The sequence below is a fragment of the Morone saxatilis genome, unplaced genomic scaffold (genome assembly GCF_004916995.1).
Source record: "Morone saxatilis isolate NCDOM2014 unplaced genomic scaffold, NCSU_SB_2.0 Contig1, whole genome shotgun sequence".
Taxonomy (NCBI): domain Eukaryota; kingdom Metazoa; phylum Chordata; class Actinopteri; family Moronidae; genus Morone; species Morone saxatilis.
Window position 1 is genome coordinate 12,494,614 of NW_023339651.1, and position 25,181 is coordinate 12,519,794.

Consider the following 25,181-nt stretch of genomic DNA (forward strand, 5'->3'; position numbering starts at 1 on the left):
AAGTCGAAGTAAATTGAGGACATGAAAAACATCAGCGCTGTGTTTAAGAGGGACAGGATCGAGGCCGAAAACAACATTTCCTGATGTGTGTGGGAAGGGCAATGATGCTCCACAGATTAAATTATCAGTAGATAACTGTCATGTGTTGGGCGGTTGCTTTGAGTACAGGACGAAAGGTCAGCGTTGTGCCTTTCTAGGGTACTTCCTGCTCGGGTCCAGTGCGCTAGCTTATTTCACAGTAGCATGTCTGTAAGAAAACAAGACGAATCAGGATACGTGATCGTGTCAGCAGCCTCTATGTGGGTCACAGCAGGTGTGAAGTTGGTCTGTCAAGCAGGCTAAGCCATTAAGAGTAGGCTGAATATTGTGTGTTGTGGGTAACGAAACTGGAGGACATTTATATTTTTGGGTTTTTAATCATCTGTGTGACATTACCTGTAATACTCATAGGTTCTGCAATTTTATTAAAGTGCAGATTATTTGTATGTGATACCCGCTACTAAAGTGGTCGGTAGGGTTTGATATGTTTAAGTATGTAGGAGCGGCACATAATGATACAGTAGTGTGTAATCGAGCCTAGTAACCTGACCTGCTGTTTCTTCATTCACAGAAGGAAAGAAAAGAAGGCTTCTCCCTGGCTCCTATGAGGGATGACCAGAGCTACACAGGTGCAGTGGCTGTAAACAGTGTAGGTTTAAACCAGACCCACGCTGAGCCCCTTCTCTGCAGCTCCAGCAGCAGCACTCTCAACTGACAGGGACCGGGGACGCACTTCGCATGCTCGAGAGCAAACTTAATGGGGATGAATGCTGCTGTCACGTCTCAAGACATCTCCCATCCAGGTAAGGCAACGACACTTTTACTTGGCTGTTAAGTTACTACATTCATTTGCGTTACCACTTTTCGGTATTGGTAGGGTGGAGGGCAATTTATGCTCCTGTCACCGACTCTGCGGTTTAAATGCATCGCTTCTCCCTCAAATCAAGGTCGAAAGTCTCTCCAGCAGGCAACCAAACTCCAAGGACATGCCTGCGGAGCCAAATGAATTTGGGGTCGTAGAACACTTCATGCTAGCTGGCGCGAAGCAACGTTAGAGCCAACATCATGTTGAACTCACTGGAGTCGGTGTGTTTTGGTCGGGTCGATATTTGCATGGCTTCGCGGTCTGTCGTTGGCGCTGTTACGTCGTGCTTTGGCAGCTAGGTTTTGGTGTGTGGTGTGTGTGTGTGTGATGTGGTGTTAGGGTCGTAGGTTGCTGCTGGACACGCGACTGACACGGCAGCAACCTGTGCCGGCACTAATGTAGCCTAATGCTGAAGTTGGCCGCGTGAAGGAAAAATGGCGTGGTAATTGGAGATTTACTCTGGCGGGGTAAATGGTTAAACAGTGTGAACCCGTGGTGGCACTGGCTTTCCACCGACCTGTGCGCTACTATCATCGTCTGGCTAGCTAGCTTTGTTAACAGATTTGATGGAGTGAAAATGTGCAGCTTTGTGTGTCGGGGACACAGAGCTGAATCGGCACAGCTCGGGACAGGGGTGGGAGGCAGTTGCAGTAGACGCTAGCCAGTTGTATGTTGCTCTGGTGTGTTTGCTGAGCGCCAAGAGTGAGAAATAAATCCGTTTGAATCGCAGTGCAGGCAACGGTTACCTGAGACCCTTTGGTGGTCCAGTTTTGAGAAGGGTACGCAGTTTAGTCATGTCGGCCCCAATAAAGCTTCCCTTTTAAGGCTAGATAAGCAGCTCTCTTTTCCATCAAGAGACCTTCACAGTATTAAAATGTCTTTCAAGAGATACTCTCAAGTCTTGGTGGTATAAGGTGAGTATGCAAAACGTTGTGCATGTTTTCTGGGCTGTGCATACTGTCTGTGCGCTGTATGGCCCAAATTGAATCGGAGCTAATATGTTCGCAGTCGGATTCATGGGTACAGTACAGCGAGCTGTGAGTTCCTGTACAGTTATGCAGAAGAGAAATCTGTCCACCACTGGGTGTGGTAGAGGGTCCCGCGCGAGTGTTAACGTCCAGTGTGTAAAGAGTGGTAGGGAGACCGTGAGTGTGGCAAAATGGATATCGGAACCTATTCGAGTGAAGTGTCTTGTGTCGGATTAGGTCATAATAACCTGGAAGTAACCTGCAATACAGGAGTCACTGGTTTTTCGGTTCCCACACACATGAGGCAGTTTTATCTACAGATTGGCGCAGGTCACCTTCCGTGGATCCGCCATCGTTGAACGCGCCGCAGTGTTTCCGTTACAGTAGGCCCAGGATGGACAAATCAAACACTGGCTACAGATAGAGCATTTTTCGCAAGTTTCTCGGCCTGTGTAGTTTTTCCTGCGCACTTCGTGGCCCGTTCTCATTCCCAGGTTGACAAATGCAGACGCAAGCAGCATTCGGTTGGTTGCAATCCGCAACTTCACCGCTAGATGCCACTAAATCCTACACACTGGTCCTTTAACAGCACTTAGGTTTAAAGGTTGGCTAGTTGAACTTAATGGCAGCTAAGCATGTTACTGTAGGCATATATATATATACTCAATGCTGCCTTGCCTCCCTTTGCATGTATAGACGTTGGGTTAAATGTACTAGAAACTTAAGGCTTTGGATGAGTAAATCTCTGTTTAAAACCTCAAAGAGGCCTTTGACCAGTTACATTTATTTTGGTCTGGATTCAAGTCTACCATGGACCAATTACACCCGTCATGTGTCAAAGGTAAATTGGCAGCATTTGGGTAAACATACCTTCTAAGTAAGACACTCACGATAAAGGCTTCCAGTTTTACGTGCAGTCATGTATTACTAGTCACCTCCATGTGACTTGGCAGAGGGCAGAGTGAAATGATCTGATGATTTTATGACTGTAATTTTCAGTATATTGCAAGTGATCTTTGGACATGCATCTCCACGTGACATTGTTGAATAACAGTGTTAAATGGTTTGATGATCGTACAACAACCATTCTCAGTATACTTTATACCGCACATGATCTTTGGACATCTCCATGTATGTTGTGGGTTTATCCAGGCGGGGAATTATCTAAGTATTGAATCAGTTTTTAAGTATATTGCTAGTGAAGTTTTGACAGCATACAAAATGTTTATATTTACCTCACCACCAGCAGGGAAAATTGTCAAGTGACGCTACATCACGCACGGTTACACACACAAAATCAATCATAGAGACTATTGCCAACTTTCTCACTAGATTTAGCGACATTTCAGACCCTGTTAGGCTCCCTCTTTACTTCTAAGAAGTGATTTTATTTTATTTTTTACTTTATTTTCTTCTCCTGTAGTAAGTTTGTCATTATTCGGCTAAATTAACAACTTCAATTTGGGACAGTGGTTGTTAAGTCTGGGACAGCTGAACAGAGAATCCAAGACAGTTGTGGGGCACTGATTTTATTTAATTTAATTTTGAGCCTTGACCACCAGAGATCGCAGTTTAATTGCTTTAGTATCAAACTTTGACTAATTAAATCTGTCCAAGATATATTTCTGCATCACGGGTCATCTGAAATAGTTTTGTGGCTGTCATATGGTATCACTAAGATAGCCTTGCACTGCATTCCTTTCGAGCTATGGGTTTACTTGATTTGTTTTCACTTCAAAGAATGACATGCATAATAAGTTTTTCATAAGTTTTTTTCCATCTGGAGATCTTTACCAGAGCATAAATCTGATCATTGGCTAATGTTGTGGTACACTACAGATCTACTGTGGCCAGTTTGTAATACATCCCTAACTCTTATGGAAACAGATATGCATACACACATTTAACTATCCCCAATCTATGTATTATCCTCCACTAATTCATATCTTATTATATGAGTTAGCCATCTATACAACAGTTGTAGGATTTCACCAAGGAGTGGGTTTTGTACATTTTTTTTTTGTACTGCTCAGTATGAAACAGACATGTTTTTGCAGTTCTTTATTGGTTTATTTTTATGATTAAGCACATTGATCTCTTAATTTCCTTCTTTGTGTCTTCCAGTAACCATCATGGGCAGTTAAGAAAAATAGGCTAGTTATCTGCTGTGTGGAGGACAGAAGGTTAGTAATACCCCGGAGCATCCCTCCTCTCTTCCCACTTAGTCCAGCAAGTTTCCAGCACCATGGCTGAAGAAGAATATGGCAGCTTTGTGGACTGGAACCAGATGGGGGATCTGGCCAAGAGCAGCGGGCCCACCAAGGTAGACTGTAAAGACCTAAAAGAGTTCAAACAGATGGCTCGGCAGGGTTACTGGGCCAAAAACCACAAACTACGGGCACAAGTCTACCAGCAGCTCATCAAAGCCATTCCCTGTCGTACCGTTACCCCAGATGCAGAAGTATATCGTGACATTATGGGAAATGCAGCCACTAAGAAGCCCTCCTCACACATCCCACTTCCAGATTTTGTGGATGCAAGTCCTGTACCACGGTACTGCCTGAAGGCAGAGGCAGTAGCCTCGGCCCATCAGATTATCAACTGCGTGGCTGGACAGTTTCCAGATATCTCCCACTGCCCATCACTACCGGCTGTTACTTCATTGCTCCTGCACTTCAGCATAGACGAAGCCCAGTGTTTTGAACATGTCAGCCGCATGCTGGCCTGCAACGAGCCGGGCAAACGACTGCTGGACCAGACTTTCTTGGCCTATGAGTCTAGCTGCATGACTTTTGGTGACCTGGCCAACAAGTACTGCGCAGCTGGCCACAAGCTGATTGTGGCCACAGCCCAGGATGTGATGGAAGTCTACTCAGACTGGCAGCGCTGGGTGTTGGGTGACCTGCCTTTCAGCCACATGGTCAGGATCTTCGATGTCTACCTAGTAGAGGGCTACAAGATTCTCTACCGTGTGGCCATAGCCTTGCTCAAGTTCTACCGCAAGCATAAAGCAGGGGCCCAGGGAGGCCAGGGCAACCAGCAGCAGCAGGATTCAGCCAAAGTTAGGGCAGACATCCAAGCTTTCGTCAAAGGCATTGCCTCCACCGTCACACCTGACAAGTTGCTAGAGAAGGCCTTCTCCATCCGTCTGTTAAGCCGTAAGGAGATCACCCTGCTGCAGCTCACAAATGAAAAGTCCCTGCAGCAGAAAGGAATCACCGTTAAACAGAAGCGGTATAGTCAATAATGTGATTTCTATGTGGTCAATTGTGAACATCTCTCTGTGCTTTTATTTAGAAACTAGGACACTGCTTCTAGTTACCTAACTTGGCAAACCTACTGCATATCTAGCAACAGTAAGGACAGAATCATCACATCTTATATCTTGCTGGTGTACACATCTATAATATTTTTTGTCATCAAGGAGCATTATCTCAATGCTTGGGAAGTAAGCACTTGGACATAGTACGTTCATGAACTGTTTTTAGATGACAGGGACACACTAAGAATACCTTTTATGATTCAAAATGAAATGTGGTTTATCTACCCATATATCTACTGCTGTGGTTAGAAAGGACATTCTTGAACATTAAATGTAATGATTAAATGTAATACACAGTTGCTGGAATATAAATTTAATCACAGCGGTATGCACAGAATGAGAGGAATGCAATGTTAAAAAAAGGACAGGACCAATTTAGATGTTTTTTATACAGTTTAGCACAAGTGTACACCCAAGAATATATTTTTAATTACTCAAGCAGTTTCCTTTGCTTCATTGGCTAGAATGTCTTGTTCTCCGTCAGCTTTATACTCTGCCATGCTGTGAGGAATGGTTTAAGTTGCTTTTGCATCTTTGTCTCACATTATGTTGTTTCCTTTTTGTTTGGTTTGTGCCACGTTTTTCCGTCCACCATCTTCTGTCTCCTCTTCACTCCACTCCTGTTTACTACATTGGTTATTTCACAGTTTTAGGTGGGTTCTCTTCTCTATGCTTCTCTCCAGATCTATTTCTATGTTTTTGTTCAAATAATGCTTATTTACTGTCATTACTTTGAATACATTCACACCATCTTCTGTTTAAAATTACGTTTAATGGTTTATGCATCACCAACTGCCTCATATTCGGTACTCTGTATCATCTCTTTCTGTGTCCATATTTCTGGGGCGTCTCCAGACGGAACGTGCAGCTGGCTCTTAACCCTGACACCTTCTCCTCGGAGATTGTTAGCGCCAAGGAAATGCGGGACATCTGGTCATGGATTCCTGAGCGCTTTGCCCTGTGCCAACCACAACTCCTCTTCACCACCGCTACCCATGGTTGCAGTCTGAACAGGTACACTGTCCAGTGCACACCTCAGTACATTAATCCAGCATTTGGCTGCTGCTTACAATCTATATTTTAAGCCTTGCTTAGAATTGAGTCTATTTTTTTTTACTTTTGTGCTTGTAGTACAAAGGATTAAAAAAATAAATAAAGTGATTTTGTACTTTTCTGGACTTTTTGCCTAAACCTGTTCTATATACGGAACAGATTCTGTCTGCTGTAACCAGTGGACCTTAATTATCATGCAGTCATTATGTCAAGAATTTCTTTCACCCTCCTGCTAGTTCATTCATATTTTTATATGGAACAGATGTAATTAGTCTCTATTAAAGTAATAAATAAGTAAGGAAACCATTAGCTATATTTAATCAGTGTCTTACTTAACTGTGCATGCATGTGTGCTTTAGTAAATCTAGCAAACCCTAGGTACATGACTGTAAGTATATAATCCATAAAATATATTTAATTCAGTATTAAATGTTTAATAAGTAGGTTGCAATGAATTAAACTTTCTCATTAAATTTTCCTCCAGATTTTACTCGCATTGTGAAGGCTACGAACCCACTCTGCTCCTCATCCGGACCACAGATGGAGACGTAAGCAACACACACAATGACATAAAACTCTCCCATGATTTCCCCATGTAGGAGAAAGTCATATCTTATCTGAATAGTCTGGATTCTCCACCTTTTTCTTATTTATAGCCAAATATTGTGTTAAATATTGTGTAAATCTTACAATATGTCCTCAACCTTAGTTAGGACAGAATTACTTACATTCTAAGGTACAAAGTGAGCTATAGTGGGGTCAGTATAAAACAGTATTTCTCTCATAAACTAGTTTCTTTCAAAAGCCGCCTTTGCAAAACTTGCTATTGGTTTTGGTGTGTACTATGTGATCACAGTAGCTTTGTGCACTTCAAAGTAGACTCAGGTGTTATTCTTGTTCTGGGCTCTGTGAAGTGGTGTCGGAGATCATGATTACACAGGTGACGTATGATTGGATTATGGTGCTACAAAGGGATCCCAGTGCAAACGCTGGGAGCGTACAAATAGCAATCTTCCACTAGTACAAATTTTAAAGTATTTCAGTGTTTGAAGCCATTGCATATGAGCAAATTTAAAAAAAGATAAACTCACAAATTACTCTTTTTTTTTTTTTTTGCCTCAGGTATGTGGAGCCTTCCTGTCCACAGACTGGGAGGAGCGGAAGAGAGGAGGAAACAAATTGAGTTTCTTTGGCACAGGGGAGTGTTTTGTCTTTAGGGTGAGTTTATTTTTAGTGCCTTGACTTGACCAGCAAAATATTTTCTGTTAATTTCTGTGAATTTTAAGAAGGTTTTTAGGGGTCAATTGAAGAAAAAAGTTTTAGCAGTGCCACACTATAGCCACCAGAGGGCACCATCTACTCTGGATTCACATGTGCTTGATTTTAGTGTCACTGGACCCAGTTGGCATTTCTCATTTAGAAAAGCCTGCCTAGTGGGTCACAATTCACCATGTCTTCCTCTGTAAAAACAAGCACACCACATGGTGTTTGCTGGTGATAGTGCAGCATTAGGTTTAAATAACACCTGGGCTAGAAATAGCAAAGCAGCCTGCCTCTCTAATGCCTTCTGTATGAATTATTTACGTGGCTATCTGTGTTGATGCACAGCTGTGGGCTGTCTCAACCCGCACACCAGAAAACGCCTTCATCTCACACACTAATACTTGCACATGCAGATCGGAAAACTTCTGTAACCTGATCCAGTAGTATCTGATCACCTGACACGAGACAGAAACAGAGACAGTCTGCAAGGACTGATGTCAATAAAATGTTTTTTTATTTACTATGTTTAATCTTTCATTTAGACAGGTAGCACATTGAGATCATGATCTCTTTCTCAAGACACCTCAAAAATATACAGTATAGTGGTAGACAAACACACACAGGTTAGACATTAGTTTTACATTAAAAAAAGCAATTGCAATTGGGATTGCAAATACTTGAGTGTAGTCTTGAAATGATGTTTGTAAGGAGCGAAGTACTTCTCTTTGAACACGCAGTTTGGCTAAAGTTAAAATATCTTGACATTTTAAGTACTGTATTTAAATGAGACAAACGTGCAGAAGTAATGAGGCAGATTTTGTAGTATACCCTTTATAGATAAACATCACACAATGCATCTCCTTTCAGTTAAACCTTAATCAATCATTATCAATCCATTATTTTCCCAAAGTATTCCTGTCATGAAGCATCGGCCTGTTTATGCATAGAATCAGGGAGTTGCTTTGTATTAAGATACATGTATTGTCACCTTGTACAAGTGTGATACTAGGAAATCTGAATTTATAATGTAAATAAATGTGCAGTATTACTCTGTTTAATGTTTGATGCTCTGGGGTGTAGTTAGTGATGAGTGCCTGTTTCCCTTCCTAGCTGAAACCAGAGATGGAGCGCTATGAGTGGGTGGTGATCCGCCACCCTGAGTTAGCCTCCTCCATCAAGACTGAGGACCAGGAAGACACAGCTCCATCTGAGGGTCAAAACGCAGACAACAATAGCTTACCGCAGCCAGAGAAACCTGCTGGAGACCTGTCACCCTTCCTCTCTGCCCGCCACTTCAACCTCAACTGCAAGAATACTTCCATGTTCATGGCTGGCAACTTTGACTCCATCATAGTGGGTAAGTGGATTATTGCTGTATGTTATCGGGTATTTCTCTGTCATGATTTTTAGTTACACGACAGATACAGTGGAGTTGAGGATTTTTCAATTTTCATCTTCAACAATGGGATCACATTTTTGTACTCGATTTGTAACTTATACAAACTGTGCTATTCTCTGTTCAGGGGGAGGTGAAGGCAACGCTCTCTACATTGATTCTGAACTCAACCATGGACGCACTGGCAGGTGTGCCACCTTTGACAACCCACCCCTCTGTGCTGAGAGCTTTCAGGTTGCACTGCTAGAAGTGTGGGGCTTCCAGGATGCCATGGCCGCGTAATGCTGTACGCACACGTACATTCATGTACATCCATACAGAGATGGACTCTCTTAAAACACTTAAAACATATTAAAGCAGAAAATCTTGATATAAAATGTCCAGCAAAGTGTGGGTGGAAAAACACAGATATGCAAATAAAACTACATCCGTCCTTCAAATTCTTATATGGTTAACTTTTTTATTTATTAATGCAGTTGGTCCAAATTTCAACATGTGAATAAATGTGATATTTATGTGTTTCTGTAAAAAAAAAAAAATGATTTACAGGTTTGTATTATGGTGTACTAATTATGTTAAAGTGTGCGGTAATATAAAGAAAGTGTTCAGGATCAACTATACATAAAGCCGATTTAAGGATCATTTTAAGGGTTTTGTGATGTGTTCATGTTCTTTCTGAGCTGAAACAATTGAATTTCTGAATGTAAATTCAGTCTTCTGTGTTATGTGGTTGAGCTGAATCTGCCAAATTCACTGTATAGGTAGCTCTGCAGTCCTTAAAATGTTTTATTTACCATACCATGTTGATGAATGAAGGTTTACGATAAAACGTATGAAGTCAAGAGTTAATTTGGTGACGTGTTTTTAGATGTTGGAATATTGAGATTATGAAGTAGTGAAGTCGTACCAGGTCTGCAACATTTTTGCTCAAGTCCTGTCACATTTTCCCACACTTCTTGATCTGCTAAATGAAATAATGTGGTATGTGTTTGTAAATGTTAGTGGTGAATTTGAGTGTTGCCAATTTATATCATATTTTAAAGCTTTTTTGTTGAATGAGTAGCAGTTTCTCTTTTGTATAGTTTATGAATATTCATGTGAATAACAGTACAAACTTTTTTTTTTTAAAAAGGAAAACTTCCAAGAGGTGTTTTTGGTTTACAAGTACTGGATATAAATGCAGTTTGTTCATCTTTCTTTTGATCATTTTCCTGTTACTTCCGTCCTTTACGGTGTGAAACAAAATAAGTCCAAAATTGTGCCCTGTTGTTCGGGTTATACACCCATTGTATCTGTATGTTCGAACATGTGCTCCAGTGAAATATCAGTTGAGTAACTACAAATGTATTCTACATGTGCAAATACAGCAATATGCTTTCAGTTTTGTTGTCTTGCTACTAACTGTTTTTGTTCTTCCAAACCTATCACATCCCTGTCGCTGCAAAGAGAGGGTTACATTTCTTCAGACTGTCACAGAAGTGTGCCAGATGCCTTTTAAAGTCAGCTGACCATGAATCTGACTCCCTAATACCCATGTTCTTGTGTTTTGCTCTACTCCTATAGTTACAGCTAGTAAGCCTGTTCCCAAGATTACTGTTAGGTCATTATACAAAAGTTACAATTTTATATTGTAATTTGTATAGTAAAAACCCTGTTATACAGTTATTTGTGGTAAATAAGTGGTGTTTTCTGTGCATATTTTAGCACCAAAAACTGTATGTTTATAATTTTCAAATTAAATTTTAGAGGAAAACTTGCATATCCCTGCTACATGAAAACCATAAGTGGTAGGGAGAACATCATAGTTTAGACTCAACACTAGTTTTAGCAGATAATGAAATGACAATGTTGAATATGACATATCTATCATAGGTAGGTCTGGGTCTAAAACCTTAACTGTGTGACTACTGAATTACTCATACACGCTTCTTGATGCACACTGTCTATTTTTTGTTTGGATGTCTCTGCTTTGTGGAAGCTGACAGTGAACTGCATGACTGGAAAATATTTAGCAGAGATGAGTCAGATATACTTACAAATATATCTGTAAAAAGCCTCCTTTTAATAATCAGCTGTATTGCAGATCATTGTTTGATTTCAGTCAAACAGGACCCACCTCACAGGCATTGCATTTGCTGTATAGAATACAAATTTGGCAAATGTCAGCAACCGATCCTCTGACTTCTTTGTCAGACATTTAATTTAACATGTCAGTATAAAATGTCAAAATGTCAATACTGTACAAGAGCTCTATTAAAATATATGGACAATTCATTTACCAGTGGGTGTGGCACGGCCTAATGCACATGGAAAAATGTAGTATCTTAGATGGCAAAGTGGTGGAGTAATTCCTTCCTTACTGTAAGTGGCATTGACTCCATCTTGCCAAGGCTGTGCTGTTCATTCAGGATTCACACTGCTAATCGCACATGCACGTCTATATTTAGCTACTCCTTTGGGTGTTGGTCTGGCGCATCTCCTGAAAACCATGCTTTCCAGCCTCTAGAAGTAAGATGCTTAAGTGTTTAACTAACCCTACACTGAGATGGGTCTCTCCTTGACCACCCCCCGCCCCTCAGATAACAAGGTGGCTGTGGACAGGGGATTAAGAGGCAGACTAAGGAGGTCCAGACATCGTTTTGATTCACAGAGAGGTCTCTGCTTCCAATAATTGCCCAATGTTACTGATCACAAATCTGTCCTTCAGAATAAATAGATACATCTTTTTCAGCTTAATTAATGTCATATAGGAAAGCAAATATTTCTTATTAATACAGGATTAAAGATTTTCCACAATATTAGCATTTAAAAATGATTGGAAATGATTGAGTTCTTCAACCCAGTAAGAATGAAAGACAGAGTTACGTTTTTGGTCATGCTGAAACCAGAGTACCAGTGACTTCCTTTATGTAGGTGCTGGGCAAATCTCACAGAGTAGGACTCTCTGTCGAACTATATCCTGGTCTTATGTCTATAAAAGTACCAGAACCACATGAAGATGAAAGATCTCCATCTAGAATCACATTAGCAGTGTTGCCTGTATATCTAGAATCACATCATACTGTACATTAACAATAAGTAGTAAATGCTTTATGGTGCATCTTTAATTATATCTTGATCTTGCCCTCATGAGAAACTCTCACTTCCCTGTTTCCGTTCCTTGAACAGCATCTCAAAGACCAGCCATCAAATGGCGTGTTCCTGTCCTCTTCTTTAACTACCCAGTGATCAGTGCCCCTTAAGGACAAGAGCATCCACCTAATCCTTGTATCCATCCATCCAAAACAAACAGGAAACAACGATGTGTAGATAACATGGGCTATCGTATAACCGCATGTTGTCATATGAGCTGGTTGCAAATGTCTGTTGAATATACAGCCTACCCCAGGCCGACCTCGACAGAGAGGCTACATCCCTATCCACCTGAAAGAGGAACTCCTGGGTCAATAAGTCAGTCAGCCAGCAGAGGAAGAGAAAATGATGTGAAAATCAGTTCTTTCATTGTGACCTTTTTGTTATCAACGCAACCCTGCAAACCTGCATTTGGCGGCCAGAGTAAGATGTTTGACAGGAAGGAGGCCTGTGAATCTGGTGTAGAAATTGCATCACGAGTGAAGGGGCTTTACAGGGATATGGGGGGAGGGGTCCTTCTCTGGTGCTGACTAGACTAGGCAATGCAGAGTGAGAAGGTTGGAGGGATGGAGGAAGAGGAGGAGGAGGCATGGGGACTGCACTAGCTCTGTGTGACTCATACACACACACACACACTTGGTGTCCTAGCTCCCTCGACCCCTCCTCCTCTTTCTGGATCTCCGAGCTTGCACTCGCTGGGAGCTATACAGTGGAATGGGGATTCTCGATTCCCTCCCCCCACCACATACACGCTCAAACATACACACTCAGCCTCAAATTCTCTCACTCTCACGCTCCACCTTGCTGCATATCACAGCTGACTGTAAACCACCCTCTGCCACATGCAGTCCTGGTGCAAAATGCAGAAATGTGTTTCAACATATGCAACATTAGGAATTTCAGTATTTGGAGAGGTCAATTAAATCATGTGTGGGCTTCTCTTGGAGCATGATATTCATATTACATATAGGACCAGTCTGATTTATAACATAATATCTTTAGGCATTTGAAATAAATGGTGTATTTTCTTGGTTATCTTTCCTTGATAGCTAGGATGAAAAAAAAAAAGTTTTTTCTTTATATTGGCTGTGTCTCCACACCCTCTTGCTCATCCCCATCAATGCATCTTCCTGCTTTTGAAGGGTGAATGCGTTGACATCAAAGGGGAAGCCTGCAGCGGAGCACACCAAAGTGACGCCTGATAGGGGTGACCTTAAAAATAAAAAAAAACACAACAAAAATATAAATTAGTTTCTTTGTACGGAATACGTCATTAATACATTTAAATACACACTTTTTGTTTCATAAATGCGTCGTGTAGCACAGTATATCATTAACGAACTTTGTTTTAGTACGCCCCCCCCCGCACCCAGTCGATGATAGGTTTTATCCGTACGGCCAGTCAGGTGATATTTTCCGCTTCGCCATTTTGTACTGCTGCGCCGGGTATTTATCAGAAGAGTCGTGACTGTCCCGTTTACACTGCTAGTTAGGTGGTCAGACGGTTCCTGGTATACACAGTTTTAGATTTCAAGCCTGTGGCCTTCGATAGGTATCGCGAAGTGCGATTTTTGAGCTGACCTTAATAATTAATTTTGTATATTTAGTTTATTTTTATATTGTGTGAGAAAGAATGTCGGCCGAAAGCCCCGAGTACTCTCCGTTCTTCGCAGTGATGGGTGCCTCTGCGGCGATGGTGTTTAGCGGTAATTATCACACGATCACCTTTCATATTTTATGCTGTTTATGCTTGTTTCCAACTGGTTCTGTGTGCATTTGCTGCTAACTCCTTTTGCATGTATGTTATTCCCAGTAGGGGGCTTTGAATTGTCACCCACGGTGCGTCTCCTGAAGCTCACTTGTAAAAGACATATGCTAGCCTTGCTAACGTTAACGTCACAATGCTAATCCTGAGCTGTCATTTATTTAACGTTACATTTCACTGCTGGCAGCCACTGACTTCGGTTTATTTGTGACATGGAGCTGTTTAGTTGGTATGTACGCTTATGCTCCAACCACAGAAATCAAAGACGTGTCAAGACCAGTTAGCTGTCTAGCTGATGACGACTACACAAGTTAGCTTTTCACGTTAGCTTAGTTCTGTTACGTACGCTGTGTGGTTTAACTGAATGGACAGGACACAGCGAGGAATAATGCTAACTGGTCAGAAAATGTGACCGTTTTTATTAAAGCAGTCCTTAATGGCTGGTATAACGTTATGGTTAATCATTAATAAAGTGTGAAAAGCTGTTTAATTTATCCCTCATACAGTTTGTTACTCGGTAGCTTATTGCCCTGAGCGGGAGCTACGTAGCGTTATATAGGTTGGGTCGATTCTACCTTTTTTTTGTTGTTGCAAGATGTCACAATTACATGCAGGGTTTAAGGATAAGTAGATAAGTGGCATACAAAATGATTTATAGTTTGAGAGTAGAGATCAGTAACCAGTGACACTAAATAATCGTTTAAAGTGCTTTTCTGCAACATCTGTCAAAGCAGGAATGCCACATGTATTTTAACTAATGCAAAGAAAACTTGAGCTGGAAACAGCCTTTTTATTACAACGTAAATGAGCACTGAAAACCAACATCAGCTGGTTAACTTCCTTATTGCTCAAAGGGATGACACAAGGTCACATGATTATCACATGATGGGACTTCTCACTTGGAATTGCCTGTCTGGACCTTTTGAAATGTTAGCATAAACGCAAAAGTTAACAAGTTAGCAGTGAACCTGATAAAATAAACTACTTGTAAGATTGACAAAAGGTCAAGGCTGTGACTCCACCGTCGATCTGTATTTTTGGATACCAGGTGTGAACTGGCACAGAAAGTGAACTTTGAAACTGGCTTGTCTTATAATTGGTCACACTTGTTTTTATGGATCCTTCAGTTCATTCTTTGTCTCTCCTCAATCCCAGAGCTGTATCATATGCCGATGGTATGCTGTATCACAGCAAAGGCCTACATGTGACTAGTGTGACTGGTGAGATGGTGCAGCTCAAATGGTAAATCAACAAGCAACTAATTGAGCATGCTACAAAGGGCTTGACCCACTGTAGCTTGGGGCCTTTTAGCAAAACTGGCTCATTAATGCCAATGGCAGGGGATGGTGTGTATATAGGTTTTTATTTAGGGACATCACCTGTGAATGGCTATAGTGTAAGACCATGAGCTCTACTTAAAGAGAACACTTTCTGAATGCAATCTTGGATTCTGTCACCACTCATACATTCACATTCACATGCTTATTTAAGGGTAAAAGAGCAAAACCAACGTTTTAACATGTTTTTCAACAATTCACTTTGGGCTGGATGCCAATGAGACATCTCAGAAGTCATTTTCAGACGTAGATTTCAAGTGCTAGGAAATCTGTAAATGTAAATCTAGTAACTGCTGTTTGAACTAATACCTTAGGAAGCACACTACTTGCATTGCAATTCACGACGTAAAACATCCCATGATACAGCCATGTGATTGTTTATTGTCCAGCTGGATGCCAAAGCCGACCCCGCTCTTGTCATAGCTCAGGTTTAATGTGTAGCGATAGGCAAGGGCAGCGCGGTGGTGGTGGCAGCCCTTGAGGCTCACAGTAGTACTAGTCTGTGGTGGTGAAGGAGTGACAGCTGGGGAATTAGCTAGTAGGGAGGGGATCATGCTGGCACAAGGAAGGGATGTGGTAGTGGTAGGATGAATGAGGACACTTGATGATTCACACTGGAAGGATCTTTCAGTGTGTCGTACAGTCTTTAACATGAAATTGTAGCCTCTGCTGCTGTGACGGTGGGAACCTTACTGTGCACATGCTGAAGAAGTATGGCTGCAATGAACATCCATTTTTACCGTCAGTCAGTCACATTATGGGGATCCATCATTCAACTGCTAAATATAAAAAGTAATAACAAATTAACAAGCCAAGTGGATGCTCACTCCTTCTGATCCACAACTTAAAACCCCCAACAGGCTCCATTTTATGGAACAGGCTGTGAGTTGGTTTGATCTTCTGGTGTCAGGTGATGTTTCATTGTTTTAGTGATGTGGTGCTGGCAGCCCCGTTGTGAGGACTTCCCTTACTGATGCCTGGCTCAGAACATGTGACACTCACAAGGGGCAATTATCCATGACACTGGAGCCACCACTCCTAAAAAGCTGTCCTTCACTTTTTCTGTTTCATTAACATCTTAACCAACAGTCCACATATCCCACTGTTTTCTCTGCCAGCAAAGTAAAAGCATAACAATAGAAGTATAAAGCAGACTTGGATTATTGTTTTGACTGATAAATCTCCTCATGACGGTGCTGATAACAATTTAATGCACGTTTGTTACACTCTGGCTCTGTAGCATCTGCTTTTTATATATTTACTGTGCAATTTACTAGGAAAACCTAATTACTATTTATTTTAGTCAGTCAATAGTGCTTTCAGTTGCTTGACCTTTAATTCACTTTGCCTTTTTTTTTCTTGAACACACACTCTTCAATGCAAATGTCTAATTGGTGGTGTTGGCATATATGCTCAGGCCAGCCCTCAGCTTCTGATGCAATAGATTGGTCAGCGAGTCATCATTTTTACACCATGTAGGCTACAGCCAGCATGCAGTTGTGTGAACTAGGACAGCGCTTTTACAACGATCACCTTCCTGCTTTTATTTTTCATTCATTCCTTAAAGCCAGTGCTTCCCCATTCACCTACTACTCGGAGCAGACCGATCCGCTGTCGAGTGCGTGGGCATATTGCATGCAAGATCATCCCTAGCTGGAGGCCCCTCCTGCTCTGACATCACAAGACGTCACAAGGGCATCCCATACATGAAATATTCTGCAGGAAGGAAAAAAAGGAAATGGGGAAAAGCTCTTTACCTAAGCTGAAGGGATTAGGATTAAAACCCAGAGGTTGTGCCTCTCCACACCGCTGCCACATATCCAACCTTTAATCATCAGGACACAATGGCAGTGTTTGAGGACTCCCGTGTTTCTCTGTCAACCGTCCGCTGTCATACCTCGGTGAGACCAAGCTTACCAAGAAAGAATGGAGTCGGAGGATAACGTTACTGACTGTAACGCATTGTGCTTGGCTTTATGGAATTGGGCTGGAACGGCTCAAAGAAACAGCTCAGGCATTTCCATAATTAGTTGTTGGCCCTAACTGTGTTTATCTAGAATTGTTCTATTTGGCTCGGATTATTTTGGTTTGTCCTTTCTCGTGCAGGTGTAAGTCAACTTGTTTGATGCGATATACCATATAGTTTGTGTATAAAGACTTCAGTCCACCAGCAAAGGGTTTGGCACTTCAAGAAGAGCAGAAGAACAAATGAGACAATCATTCTTACTGTGTCTCTTTGCAAGCCCAAACAGTGCCCAGTTATCCTCAAACAGATCTCTGTAGATGGGCAGGAGTGATTTAACCTTGTATTGATTGCATCAGTCTGGTGATACATCAATGCAAGTAGTTGGGGATGTGGCTGGCTGCCATGTGCACATTTGAAGATTGGCCCGTATCATCCTCCTGTCTGCCTCTAGATCCGTGTGCCAGAAAGCCTCCCAGCTAGTCTCGGAGTTAACCAGAACTATCTCCAACACATTGTCCCAAGAAATGAGAGAACGCAGGGCACCTCGGGCACAAGGCTGTCTCCCAAGACCATATCCAAAGAGACTTTTCAGATTTAATCATCATCAGTGTGTTGGCTATGGAGACGCAAGACTACTTGCCAGGTCCTTTTTTTTTTTAAATGATAGTGCTTTGCAACATAGTTGACAATGTTACATAAGTTGTACTGACCGTTATGTGGCTATTTTGACATCCGTTTGCGAAATGCATACAAGCAACATTTAGCTTTGGCGTGTTCGGTCGTTGCAGTAGAGAAGTCATAGAAAGCAGATGGCTATATTTAGCATCAACGCAGCATCTATAATAAGCAATAAATATGTGAAAATGGGAAACGTCTTAAGCTGAATGGTGAAAGAACTGCCACAGCATGTATGGATCAATATATTTGATGCATTTCTGCGGTCAGTGCCGTCTCTGAGCTTTCACTTTTCCTTACTTTCACTGTGGACTTTTTCTAAATACGTGTACGCACATTTTTGCCAAAGGGAATCTTGTTAAACCAGCCCGTCCTGCTCTGACAGGCTTTGTTGGATATTGCAAGACAGACGACATTACTGCATGTCTCTCCATCCTGGAAGAGGGGCCCTTCCTCTGTTGCTCTTCCTGGGCTTTCTTCCATTTTGAGTTTTTCCTTATCCAAATCGAGTGTCTGAGGATGGAGGGCGTTGTGTGATATACAGATTGTAAATAATTGCCGTGTCACCTGGAAGCTATTTTATGAACCGTGCAGAACTCAAGCCAGTTCTTGATGAATGGAGGGTTGCTGTTCTATATTAGATTCTATATGGATTCTAATTTTAGAGCACGGTGTGATCATTGATTTTCTTTCCCTCTCCCCCTGCAGTCCGACTTGATTGTGTGTGACGTAGGTAGCACTGTGCTTTCTCCTCAGCGTCACAGGCCCACTGAGCGAACATGCTGATGAAGCTTTTTGTTCTCCTCCTTCCCAGTCACATTACGGTGACGCTAGCCAGAGACTAGTCTGGATGGGAGAGTGCACACTGCAGATGTCGCAGGAGTCTGTACTGTACACGGCCCTCCCCTCCTTTACTGATGCTGGCTCTGGAGAGGTGGTACCCTGCTTCTATTGTGATGTCAGCAGTTCCCTATGTGCTTAAGCCTAATGAGGCTTTTTTTTTTTTTTTTCCATTCAGAAAGTGATGTAGCACTCTGCAGCTGTCTGCCAGATCCAATTCTGAAATTACAGGGGCCGAAGCAGTGTCAAGAGATGAGACACAAACACACAGCTGAATTTTGGTCACATTGTACCTGCGTCAAGTACAGAATCAGCTATTTCCCTTTTGACAGAAAAAAATTCCCAGGTGCAGCCATGTTGGATTTTTAGAGGGAACTGAAACTGTAAAGGTCGTCGTATTGTTGCACCATCTCTTATTTCACTTCTGCTTCATTATTCAGTTGTGCCTCTGGTTTCTGTCGTCCGTCTGCGGCTCTATTGTAACATCCATTGTAGTGTGTGTACTCTAGTTTGCCGCCTTGTTTATTTAACTCGAGTCATTATCTCTGTCTTCCCTACCAGCCTTGGGAGCAGCCTATGGCACAGCTAAGAGCGGTACAGGGATCGCCGCCATGTCCGTGATGAGGCCGGAGCTCATCATGAAGTCAATCATCCCCGTTGTCATGGCGGGTATTATAGCCATCTACGGCCTGGTAGTAGCAGTGCTGATTGCCAACAACATCTCAGAGAAGGTCAGCCTCTACAAGTAAGTTCAGTTGACCACAGTCCGATTTCCAGGACGTTGTTGTCTATTTTTTGCTTTTGTTTATTTGTCAACACATCTCATAGGACACTTTTTTTAATTCTGTGGCAAAATTGAGTAGGAAAGGCTAAGTTAATCAGTTCTAAGACTGTAGTGATTATTATCAACAAAGCTCCAGAAAAGCCCAAAACCAGTGAATTCTTCCTACTAGGCCACCATCCTGATGTAGCTCCACTAGATCCATTAATCATAAACTGATAAGAACATTCTTACTTTCACACAGTCAGTGTAATTTAACATCAACAACAATCACTGCACACGTTCAGGACCTGGTTCCTGTGCTGACACTGGTCTGCAGTTTAGACAATGTCACAGAAGTAAACTTGCCGTCTCATTTTCATGATGGAATTAGTCTCCCAATGCAGCCATGACTTTTTGAAAATAGTTTTTGGACAATAAATATAGGGACATTGTTTGCTGCTTTTTTTTTTCTGTTTCTGCACGCATGCATCACTGTCACAAATATTACAGATGCTCACACTTTTGCATGTTTGGTTAAAATGTTTGCAATCGTGTAAAACTGTTAAATCAGATAACTTGATCCTCAAAGCATCCTCGACATCTCCTGTGCTGACTAACACTTGTCTCTCTGTGTTTAGGAGTTTCCTCCATCTGGGAGCCGGGCTGAGCGTGGGCCTCAGTGGGCTGGCAGCAGGCTTCGCTATTGGCATCGTGGGCGACGCAGGCGTTAGGGGCACAGCTCAACAGCCGAGGCTTTTTGTGGGCATGATCCTCATTTTGATTTTCGCTGAGGTCTTGGGTCTCTATGGGCTCATCGTCGCCCTCATTCTGTCCACGAAATAAACACCCGACATCTCCACTACAAGATCTGTCCTTTTATGTTGCTGCTGGAGAAAAAGTGTAAAACGGGGAAAAAATTGTAAAAATTTCTGCCACACAAGATGAAAGAAGTGAAGGCGTGGAAAAAATGAATTAAAATGGCTCCATAAATATGGTCTTATCTCAACAATGTGTACAGTCGTCCCAATTTGATAGTCAACTTGTAAATGCGCAATGTAGTGATTTGTCTGTCTTGTGTGTGTGCGTGTGTGTTTCAAAACAGTTGTATGATGAAGATTCCTTTTTTCCCTCCACTTATTTCAGGCCTTGAGGCCAGCTGAGGCAGCCTGGCCTCTGGTCTTAGAGAGCTTGACCAATGGGCCGCACAGCTTTTTCTCCTCCCATATCAACCTGGGAGTTGACACAATTTCTGCATTAATCTTGAGGATCTATTTGTAAAGAGAAATGTATATGGACTTACGATTTTTTTCAACTGATTTTATTTATAAGAAATTGTTCATTGAACTGTTTAATGCAGCATAAGTCTTTAATTCCCCAGGATATATTATACATATATATACAGACATATAAATATCTATATAGATAGATTTAATGCACTGTGGGGTTATTGTGATAAGTGGTTGGAATTCCTCTGGATGTAATTCTTGGTTAAATAATTAAGATTGCCTTTAGTATGTTGCTGGTGAAGTGGGAGTTTTGTGTGTAGCTGTATTCTAATCATTACGCAAACATTCTCAAACTTCAGTGTTTTTCCTGTAGTACTGCTGTTTGCATTAAAAGTGTGTGTGCCCCGTGATGGGTCTCACAAGTGTAATTTCCAAAATCTCATCTCCTCTCCATCTTATTCACCCCCCCTCTCTCATCTGTGGCTGTACTTCATCTCTTCCACATTCCAGCCATTAAAATCCTGCATGGGTTTCAGTGTCTTGTTGCTGTTGGATATGAACCTGAAGAGCAGGCTAGTTTCAGAAGACTTAATCCAGATCAAAAAGCTAGTTTAATGTTGTAGAGTTCCTTCCCCTCCAAAAAAACCTGTTTAAACGATACAAGAAGACTGATGGCATTGTTTGTAGCGTGCAGCAAGAATTCAGTGAGATTAGCGTTCCAAGTTTGGCCTAGTTTCATGCAATGATTGGTCGATTTGATCTGGAGTTTGTTTTTCTGAAACTGGAACTGCTGCTGACGCATTGACTGAAGCGCCAATCTACAAAGCTGTATTACCACTGGTATTGAAGTTATCCTGATGTGTCGACGTGTCGAATTAAAGAAGATTCCAACTTAGATTTGACTGGCTTCCAAACACAAAATGCAGTTTTTTTTCAGTATTGTACACCGACACATTCTAAGACTTGACTTGGCATTTTTTATTTCGAAATGTCTCCGAATTTGCTGTAAAATGAGATTAGCTTTACAGTATTAATCTCTTCCTGTTGCACTGTGTTAGCGGTTGGAGCTGGTAATCTTCAAACTGTGGTTAACACCCACAAGAACTGCAAACTCAGCACTGAAAGATAACTGCAAACAAAGCCTGCATTTCACTGTTGCTGGATACTTCATTTTTTTAAATCAGGTATAAATACAAATCAAGATATTCAGGAAATAGTTTTATATAATTAACTGTACAAAAATGCAACATAGAAATCATTACATCTGCACAAAGACTAATATTTCTGCATCATACTGTACTTTCCACAGAGCATATGGCCCAAAAATCTGAACACAATCCAGAATTTGGAGTAAATAAATTCATGTCTCAATCATTTTGGAGGCTGCTAAGCAGAGTCTGAGATATACTGCTGATGGCACTGAAGGTGGCACTGTTGGGAAATGACTGCATGAAGTCTTTGCCCTGCTCTATACTGCTGCTGAGCAGAGGATCCAAGGGCACAGAACCTGAAATGGAAGAGACAGGATGTTGATTACTGATCTAACCCTAACCAGTAAATAGCACTACTGTGTATCACTGCTGAGGAATGGCTGACAGCTACCTGCCTGCATGTAGCCCTCTCAACTAACATAATGAATGATCATCTATAGTGAGGATCAAGTGGGTGTTATGGGTCAAATACTTGCATGGCTAAAGCTATGCAGTACAGTCAGATACAGCTGGCTTCTCACTGCCACAGGGTAAGTTGAATTAGCTGCATCATTACTCAAGAGCTTGATCTGCACACAAAGCAGATAACCACTGAGGGAAAACGTTAAATAATCTATTAATTTGAGCAAGAATTATTGATGAGCATGTATCACTGAGGTGTTGTAAGCCTGCCGCTGCACTGAAATCTGGACCGACCATTTTGGCAGTGATGTAAAATGCCTCCTAAACCATGAATGGTGGGTGAGGAGTGATGTGCAATCACAGTGTGTTGTGACACCTTGTGGCTGGAAGCTAACATTACATTGTAATTCAATCCCATTGATCTCACCTAGGAATATTGATCCAGTCAGCTTGGCTAACTCTTCACCGCCACCTTTTGAGAATATATTGCTGCACTCCTGAAAAGATAGAATATTTGTTAAAATGGATGCAATCTGACTACAGTAAACTTTTGACAAAAAACAAAATTAATGTATGTATTTGGATGAATATCTAAATATTCTTATATCCTTCAACGCATGTCATGTTTAGATGCACATTACTCTAATTTCATTAGAAGTTATTGGTGTTTCACATCTGAATTCAGACTCTGTATGAAAGTTTACACACCGAGCAGTGTGGACAAACAAAGCCGCTCATGTTCTCTACGATCCCCAGGATCCGTACACCGGTCTTCTTACAGAAGGTGATCTCCCTCCTCACATCCCCCGTGGATACTGCCTGTAGCCAACACAAGAGCAGAAGACTTACATTTGTTGAGTTTGTTGGAAGCAATATTTTGGTAGATTTATAGCAGGAAATAGCATTTAATCATGACAACAAACCCAATTTCCTCCCCTGGTAATCAATAAAGTACGTATTCTGATTCTGAATGTTAGTAGTTTAGGTTTTGCTGGGAAACTCTAAATAACTGAGCCACAGCATTGGTCAATTTGCTTTTAAACACACATGCATACACATAACCTATTAGTTTATCAGTGTAAACCCATTTGTTTTCTTTAGTATTCTTCCTCCTATTGTGGTCAGTAGGTCAGTCTCTCCAGACTAGTGCGTACCTGAGGTGTGGTGACCAAAATGGCTCCATCCAATCTGTGTTTTTTAAGGTTTTCCAGTACTGCCAAATGCTCGTCAGACGTCCCTGGCGGCGTGTCCACCAGCAACACATCCAGTTCCCCCCACGCTACATCCGACACAAACTGGCCAATCATAGCTGCAGGACAGAATATTCAGAGATGGGAAGGATGTCGAAGAGAAGAAGGTGAGTTCTGCACCCACATGGTAGGTCTATAAAACAGTGTCACAGAGCGGAAGTGGACCAGCACAAACTCTTAATATCATACCGGTTTTCTTGGGCCCCCTCCACACCACTGCTTCATCTGGGTCCTCCAGCAGGAAGCCGATGGACATCAGGGCGAGGCTCTTCTGGGCATCGGCGTAGACAGGTACCCACCCTGAATCACACTGGTGTACGTCAGGCCGCCCGATGCTCAGCATGCGGGGGATACTGGGCCCACACAGGTCCACGTCCAGGATGCCAACCTGATGAACAAAGCAGCAACATCAACACATGGACTGTTAAATACTGAATATTTAAACCACTGTATTTACACATGCATCATAACCACATAGTCTCTTTTACATAATCTGTTCACTGCACATTATACATTTTTTATATTGCATTTTATAATTGCTTTTGATATTCTAGGTTGTTCTCTTTACTTTCATTGTGTCTGTTCACTGTGTGTTAAATGCTGCTACACTGCAATTTCCCAGCTTGGGATCAATAAAGTATATCTATCTATCTATCTATCTATCTATCTATCTATCTATGACAGTTGCACATACACACAGCTCATCTTTGTGCTCACCTTCTTGCCAGCATGCCTGAGAGCCAGCGCTAACTCTGTGGTGATGGTGCTCTTGCCCACACCTCCTTTCCCTGAAAGGACCAACACAACACGCCGCACCTGGGCCAAGCCCCCGTCTCATGTACAAAAGGAGAGAAAAAAAACTGGCTTAGTTGAGCACGAGTGTAACAGATACATGGAAGGTTATTTTTGAACTTTAAATGTGAGTCAATTTTGTGACACAACTATGACGAGGTATTCCGAAACAAGGGTCAGAGAGAAGTGTCGCATTTTCAGGTTTCATCACCCGAGTTCACAAGTTCAACGTAAGTAGGTTAGAGTTGCTCTGGAATGATGTTGTAACATTATAGTGACATTATTAACTATGTATTATCTTTTTTTCATGTAGACAACAACCGCGAGGCTGTTAAAAGCGTGAGGTAAGCTCCGGTGTTGGATGTTTTAGCCGCTGACAGAGCTGAATAGTTTATTTCCAACTAGCGTCCGCTAGCCAGTTAGCTAAGCTATAACATGGTAACTATTACCGAACACGCGCAGTGTCTGACAGCTGCTATCTCTAAACAAGGATACAGTTCGTGTACAGGTGGACGAGCTACAAATAGTGAATTAGCCTCCTAATGAACACCGTTGACCGGTAACGTCGTCCTACCATTATTTTGCTCCATATTTTGGATTAGGGATTCAACCATGCACACAGCACAGACCTCAAATACTTCCGTACATCGTCAGGTGCCTCCGAGCCAATCACACAGCGCATGTTACACATAAGCCCCGCCTCTCCTCCAACGCAACCAATAGGCTGCCGCTGCGCACCGTGGTGCATTCAATTGCACCAAAAACTCCAATTGCCAATGACGTTTTTTGTGTTTTGTGTTGTTTAAAATGGATTTGACTTAACTTTTTTACTCAGAGCGAAGACGACAACGACTTGGGCTAAAGGCAAACAACTGGCTCCAGACATAGGCCTTATATATTGACACATATAGCTATT

The 25,181-nt window shown here is 41.9% G+C and overlaps 3 protein-coding genes across 6 annotated transcripts; 2 read left to right on the forward strand and 1 right to left on the reverse strand.

Moving 5' to 3' along the window:
• Positions 1-779: 779 nt before the first annotated feature.
• Positions 780-10,626, forward strand: tbc1d24 (TBC1 domain family, member 24). 3 transcript variants are annotated; one of them, XM_035665859.1, is made up of 8 exons: positions 780-842; positions 3,997-5,106; positions 5,842-5,847; positions 6,050-6,208; positions 6,732-6,795; positions 7,370-7,465; positions 8,621-8,867; positions 9,034-10,624. In XM_035665859.1, exons 2-8 carry the CDS (start codon positions 4,118-4,120, stop codon positions 9,186-9,188), a joined length of 1,716 nt encoding a protein of 571 aa, XP_035521752.1. In that variant the 5' UTR covers positions 780-842; positions 3,997-4,117; the 3' UTR covers positions 9,189-10,624. The 3 variants fall into 3 exon arrangements, with proteins under 3 accessions (XP_035521752.1, XP_035521768.1, XP_035521759.1); XM_035665866.1 differs by lacking the exon at positions 780-842 and adding an exon at positions 989-1,052; XM_035665875.1 differs by lacking the exon at positions 5,842-5,847 and having other exon boundaries at positions 9,034-10,626.
• Positions 10,627-13,458: 2,832 nt separating this feature from the next.
• On the forward strand, positions 13,459-21,047 carry atp6v0cb (ATPase H+ transporting V0 subunit cb). The gene is made up of 3 exons (XM_035666025.1): positions 13,459-13,744; positions 19,183-19,366; positions 20,023-21,047. Exons 1-3 carry the CDS (start codon positions 13,672-13,674, stop codon positions 20,225-20,227), a joined length of 462 nt encoding a protein of 153 aa, XP_035521918.1. The 5' UTR covers positions 13,459-13,671; the 3' UTR covers positions 20,228-21,047.
• On the reverse strand, positions 20,732-24,930 carry nubp2 (nucleotide binding protein 2 (MinD homolog, E. coli)). Of its 2 annotated transcripts, none has more exons than XM_035665991.1 (7): positions 24,895-24,930; positions 24,191-24,306; positions 23,663-23,861; positions 23,378-23,532; positions 22,932-23,042; positions 22,651-22,720; positions 20,732-22,117 (listed from the first exon to the last, which is right to left on the reverse strand). In XM_035665991.1, exons 3-7 carry the CDS (start codon positions 23,814-23,816, stop codon positions 21,978-21,980), a joined length of 630 nt encoding a protein of 209 aa, XP_035521884.1. In that variant the 5' UTR covers positions 23,817-23,861; positions 24,191-24,306; positions 24,895-24,930; the 3' UTR covers positions 20,732-21,977. The 2 variants fall into 2 exon arrangements, with proteins under 2 accessions (XP_035521884.1, XP_035521876.1); XM_035665983.1 differs by having other exon boundaries at positions 24,840-24,915.
• Between the last annotated feature and the right edge of the window lie 251 nt (positions 24,931-25,181).